Below are 6,195 nucleotides of genomic sequence, written 5' to 3'. Positions count from 1 at the left end.
TTAATCTGTTTTGGTTTTGTAGAGAAGAAGGAGTAGATGAAATACTTAGAGCTTCATCTATTGGAAATAATATTTCATCTATTATTTCACTAACTTTTGTTCTGAAATGCCTCATTTGACGATCATTCATTAACTCTAAATCCGGTAATAGAATTAAAAGAAATAATTTTTTTGGACTTTCTTCAGCTTTAGGTTGTCGTTTTTTTTTAATGTATTCCATAACACATTTGTCAACATCATCAGTATTGAAAGTGTTTTTCTTCTTTTTTTCTAACGAATCTGTTGTAGGCTGTGGAATAATTAAATCATTATTTTCATTTATACCATCATCAACTACTTCTAAATTCTGTTCTGATTGCATGATGTCCTCTTCATCATCATTTTGCTGCTCTGGAGATGGCAATGGTGGTAAATTGCTCGGTAGGTCATGATTATTTTTCGCATTAACATACGGTCTTATAAAATCCATTTCTTTTATCATATTTTGAGTTTTTTTGAGTTAACTTTTTTGCTGCAGATCCACTAGCAGGCAATTTTATTGATCTTGTATAGGTTATGCGTAATAATCTCCATGCTTCTTTGCATTCTTGAGCTATGAGAAAATAAAGTAAATAAAGGGGGAATTATAATGTCAAAAGGTAACAACTATTTTTTTTAATGCATTTTTATAGTGCTAATTGACTACGCTGATCTTAAGTTCAGTAAATTGATTAAATGTTTTAGTAAATTATAAATGTAAAACGTATATGAAACTGCATTGAATGATGGTAGTTTAAAAAAGTAGCAAGGAGGTAAATGACATGTCTGTTAATAATAACATATGGAAAATGGCAATAATTTAATAAGAATATTAGTAGATTTGCCTGCGAGTGAATTGATGTTTTTTTATCTTAAAATAGGTGTCTATTGGCTATTAAGTGAGCATGATTAAAAAAACAGCTTGTATACAATCAATATTAATGTATATATGTTTTTCAGATTTTTAGCTACCGGTGTAAACTTCAAACAGCTTGCGTTTAATTTTATGAGAGGTGCATCAACTATTGGATTAATAGTATTTGAAACGTGTAACGTAATATGGACAATTCTTCAGCCAATTTTTATGGCAGTTTCTACAGAAGACATCTGGAGGACTATAGCTGTTCGTTATAACTCATTGTGGAATTTTCCACATTGCGTTGGATCTATAGATGGCAAACATTTTCGAGTCCAGAAGTTTGCTAATACAGGTTCAAGAAATATAAACTATAAAGGTTTTTTTTCTGTCCAACTGCTAGCTTGCGCAGATGCTGATGGCTGTTTTACCACCATAGATGTTGGAGATTTAGGTTGAAATAGTGACGGCGGAGTTTTTCGATCATCAAGACTAGGTCGTTGGTTATAAAGAGGAGAATTAGGTTTGCCAGAACCAGAATCTCTTCCGTTTGATGATGATGAAGTAAAAATACCATATTTTTTTTGCGGAGATGAAGCATTCCCATTAAAATTATATCTAATGAGACCTTTTCCACAGAGAAATTTAACAAACAAGACATATATTTAATTATAGATTAAGTAGAGCTCGAAAATCGGTAGAATGCGCATTTGGTATGTTGGTGTCAAAGTTTAAATTATTTCAATGCCCAATGGTATGCTTAGAAAAAACAGCCATATATCAATTATAAAATGTGCTTGTGTACTTCATAATTTTATTAGAAAAACCGAGAGCCAACGCCCAACATTTTGAGCCAATGGCCTTTCTAGAAACTAGTGAAGTAATTACTACTGAGCTGAATCTGACAGATGATGAAGATATACCAAGAAATCTCAATACTGCTACAGGATTAAAAGACTATCTTTCAGATTACTTTGTTAAACCAAATGCCTCATTACCTTGGAAAAATAATTACACAGTTACTTAATATAAAAAAAAGTGCAATACAATTTTGTTAGAATTAAAATAATAACTAATAAATACTAACTAATTGTATTAATTTCCTTTCCAACATTTTCCCATGCTTTACTTAAAGCATCTCGCTTACTGTATGCTGGTAAATTAAAATTATACAGCTTTGGATACAGTTCAACAACTTTGGCAAGTTTCATATTGAAATTATAGGTTGCCTTTAAAATTTGAAGGATATCTGTTTAAAATTTAAGGAAATATATTAGCAAATGTATTTTGCTATTAAAATTACATCGCATACTCTATATACCAAAATAGTGTTTTAATTTTTTTGATAAATTAAATACAATTAATAATATCAGTCAATAGAATTTAAGTATATTATATAGTTTATAGTTGGAGAGCATTTTAGGATTTTGTTCGGTTTTTTTTTTGTTTTTGTCTTATTGAATTATTTAAAATGATTGGTGAGTGCTATCAAAAAATTTAAAAACCGTACGACACAGAAAATATTCTTTTCTATAATGATGTAGAATTTTAGTAACTCTAATAAAAATACAGAGAGAGTACGATTGTTTCACGCAAAACCGTTCTGTTCTGTGTTGTACATTAGTGAGACGGAGAAAACACATGTGGATGGACGGTGACAAATATAATTAAAATAAAAATAATAATAAAAAATAAATATAATAATAAAAATAATATTACAATATAAATAGGCAATAACACACATACATAATGCATTTTACTGCCTAATTTTTGCTTTACGCCGTATCGGAGTTTAAATATAGATTCAACTGTAGTTAAATTAAAAACACACAATAAAGACAATATAATATTATCAGTTACCCCATGATGTCAAGCTCTGAACCATTACCATTTCGCAGTGTTGAATAATAAATAATTATTTGATTATTTAAAGGTTTTTTTTTAGTATTATAATAATATAATAATGATTGTATCTAAATTTTAATATTATATAATTATTTAATTTTCGAGCTATGAATATTTGACCAAAACCAAAACTTTTGCATTATTTTTTTTTTACATTTTTATTATTACCTATTGATATTTGTACTTTTTCTGATCCTATATAATATAGAAGATAGTTTAAAAAGGTAGTTAATACTATCATATAATCATAATCAATAACAATATAAATAATTATAAATAAATAATAATTAAATTGTCATATTTGTACATACCTATTTACGTCGTTAACTGCGCGGGAGTTGATAGTGGAATGACGAAACAATTACACATGAAACCAAACACATTTGGTTTCATGAAACTTGTTTACAAAATATTTTTGCGATAACGTTTTGGAAACAACAGTGTGTTGCTCCATTTAAATACAAGTGTTTTCAAGTAACGAAATAAATTTCTTGTTTCACGAAACAAATTTCTCATGTGTGTCACCGGCCTAACAGTACACAGCACAGTAGGTCATTTTCATAGTGATATCTTAATGTTTATAATGATGTGAAAACAAGAACAATTATTGGATGTCTAAATTCATTATATTAAAAGTGAAGTAATCATAAATATGCATTAAATTATTAGATTTCCAATGCCCAATTAAATTTCCATTAGAATATTATTTTAAACATAATAACATAATATAAAAAAATATAGTTATCAACATTTTAAGTTTGTATAATATAAACTGTGTTATTGTGAATTATGTTTTTGATTAAATAATTTTCCTTACAATAATAATCAAGTCCACATGAGGCGACTAGCACCATCCATTTCTGATGCAACTGTTACACCTGCAGCATGTCGGTGGTTTTGTCCACCAATAGGCACTTTACATTCAGGACAAGTAGCTTGCTCCATCGGCCCTCCACATTCAGTAATAACATAAATGTGACCATTTGGACATTTACACCAATGGCCCTGACCTCTATAACCATCTAGGAAACTGGTGGACATTGCGTTGTGTATCATCTTTTTCTCTTCTTCGGTGATGATTGCCAGGCCATCAAATTTTTCTCCGATTAACTCTGATATCTTTTCTATTTCTTTGTCTCTATCAGCTGTGTATATTTTACAAGACATTAACAGAGCTTCCATATTTCCTACTAAGTCTTTTAATTCATTTGCATAAGAATTTTGCATCACACTGCCACATGCCATCTTAAACTTTGTAGTGCACATCATCTCGAATAAGCTTATTATCCTCGCACCTCTTGCAACTTCCATATTTATATCATATTTCTGCTGGTTAGATAATTGTTTAGAATAAGTAAAAGCAACTTCAAGTAACCACTTAAAGTGGTCAGTGATGATTTGTTTTTTTTCGACATCATCAATACTTTCAATTCTTTTTTTAAACTTTGAAGTAGTTTCAAACAAATCAACGACAAAATTTAAAGATTCTATATCTTTTGTGGGTAAATAGACGTTTCCTCCTCGTTTCTTTCCTACAGCCTTCAATGAAGCTATTATAGGCTTGCAAAATGCATCCCATAGACATTTAATATTATCATATCCATGATTTTGATTACCAATATAATTTGAAACAAAATTATTGTTTAACTTGTTTAGTTTTTCAACTATTTTTTTCTTGCCGCTTTTAATAGCATTTAGTTCTCCATACTTTTTTGCTTTTATTATTGAAATGTCCTCTATTATAACTTTTACTTGGTTCAGGAAACGTTGTGTTCTTAAAATGGGCGTCTTACATAATGGACACTCTTTCAAACATATTTCTGTATTGTTTAGGTCCATCCAATTAGATAAAGCATTTGATTCGATGGTGTGTTTACAGTCTTCTAAGTAAACAAACCTAAGACAGAAAATTACATTAACATTAAATAAATGCACAAAGTTTATTTTTAATTTTATGACATAATATATACATAAATTTTTGTCACAATGTATAATGATGTACCTAACTTTTGTCTGTTATAACAAAGTAATAGCAAAACTTCAACAAAAATATACAATTGAATTGTTACATTTAATAATCATATTTACTGGCAATATTAAAACAAATTTCTTAGATAAGTATGAAAAAAAAAGAAAAATTACAAAATGCACATTTATATAGTATTTATATTTAATTAAATTTACCTTGCATTTGGTTCGTCTTCATCACCAAAAATTATTGTTGTAACTTCTTCTTGTTGACAAATGCGACATAAAGGAGGACATGGTTCACCACAAAAACCTATACATTCATGCCCACATTTCAACTTCAATGTACAAGGCTCATAACAAGGTTTTCGATCACATATTTCATTACATTTTTTAGTGCATTTCAAATGAAGACACTCCCACTCACATTTTTCCTGTTAGAAAAAAATCAATAAATATAATAATATATTTAAAAAAATGTACACATATTTTTATTTGTCATTACCATGCACGGTACACATTCATTACCACACTTACGAGGACATTTAGAGTGAACACAAGAATAAATGCATTTCTGATCGCAAGGTGGACATCTTTCCTTACAGGGAAATTTACATCTGTAAAAATAATTGAATAGAAGATTATCAATTAATTCAGATTTTTAATAAAAATATACACATACGTATGATTACACGGGTTTATCTTGTTGCAAACCTCACTGCAAGGTACATGTAAACGACCTTGTTTACATTGTCCACATGTGCCTGAACAAATGTCACCACAATTTAGATTTTGTTGACATGGTTCACGGCATTTATCAAGAAGATATTGGCTGTCTAGTCTAAACTCTACAACATATTATTTTTGTTTATTAATTCAATTTTTTATATCATAACTTAAGTATAACAAATATAATGTACAAATATAACAATAAAAAATTATTAATAAAATCATTGATATAATTTTTGTTTTATAGATATTCTAATAAATAGCACAGTTAATCAAAATTACCTAATATTTATATATAAATGTACAAACTGTATATCATAATATAATATTTATCAAAAAATAAGTAGAATAAAAATTACTAAGTAGTTACATTATTTTAGATTCTGAGTGGAACGATGAATGTATTGATTTTACAATGATGTGTGTTTTTTTATTTTTTTTATTTTTTTTGTGTCCGTGTACACGAGAAGTAGTCGAAATAATGCTACGATTTTCAACTTCAGTATCTTGTTCTGATAGGAAAGTGAATCTAGTTGGTACTTTGGTGGGTCTAAAGTAAAATTTTTCCAATAGTTTTCAAAAGCGCCGGGAAAAACAAAAAAAAAATTAAGGAAAAACGGGAATTTTTACGCAAAATCTGTTTTCGAGAAAATCGATTTTGGGTTTTTGGTGTAACTTTAAAAAAAATGACTGTGGATACATGAAATTTTGACTGAATG

General features: G+C 28.6%; 2 protein-coding genes across 3 annotated transcripts in view; one reads left to right on the top strand and one right to left on the bottom strand.

Moving 5' to 3' along the window:
- Nucleotides 1-967: 967 nt before the first annotated feature.
- On the top strand, nucleotides 968-1,333 carry LOC103310514. The gene has a single exon (XM_008189032.1). The coding sequence runs from the start codon at nucleotides 968-970 to the stop codon at nucleotides 1,331-1,333; it is 366 nt and encodes a 121-aa protein (XP_008187254.1).
- Nucleotides 1,334-3,383: 2,050 nt separating this feature from the next.
- The window catches only part of LOC100168619 (NFX1-type zinc finger-containing protein 1), a 24,286-nt gene continuing 21,474 nt past the window's right edge, over nucleotides 3,384-6,195 (bottom strand). For both annotated transcript variants that reach the window (XM_029487346.1, XM_001946531.5), the window contains exons 12-15: nucleotides 5,430-5,595; nucleotides 5,253-5,364; nucleotides 4,964-5,181; nucleotides 3,384-4,676 (exon numbers count right to left, since the gene is read on the bottom strand). In XM_029487346.1, coding sequence (XP_029343206.1) covers nucleotides 3,605-4,676; nucleotides 4,964-5,181; nucleotides 5,253-5,364; nucleotides 5,430-5,595 — 1,568 coding nt within the window. In that variant the 3' untranslated portion in view covers nucleotides 3,384-3,604. The remainder of the gene's footprint in view (nucleotides 4,677-4,963; nucleotides 5,182-5,252; nucleotides 5,365-5,429; nucleotides 5,596-6,195) is intronic.

The sequence above is a fragment of the Acyrthosiphon pisum genome, chromosome X, assembly GCF_005508785.2.
Source record: "Acyrthosiphon pisum isolate AL4f chromosome X, pea_aphid_22Mar2018_4r6ur, whole genome shotgun sequence".
NCBI lineage: Eukaryota > Metazoa > Arthropoda > Insecta > Hemiptera > Aphididae > Acyrthosiphon > Acyrthosiphon pisum.
Note: the sequence above shows the minus strand (reverse complement) of the source record. Positions and strands in the feature narration are given on the sequence as shown.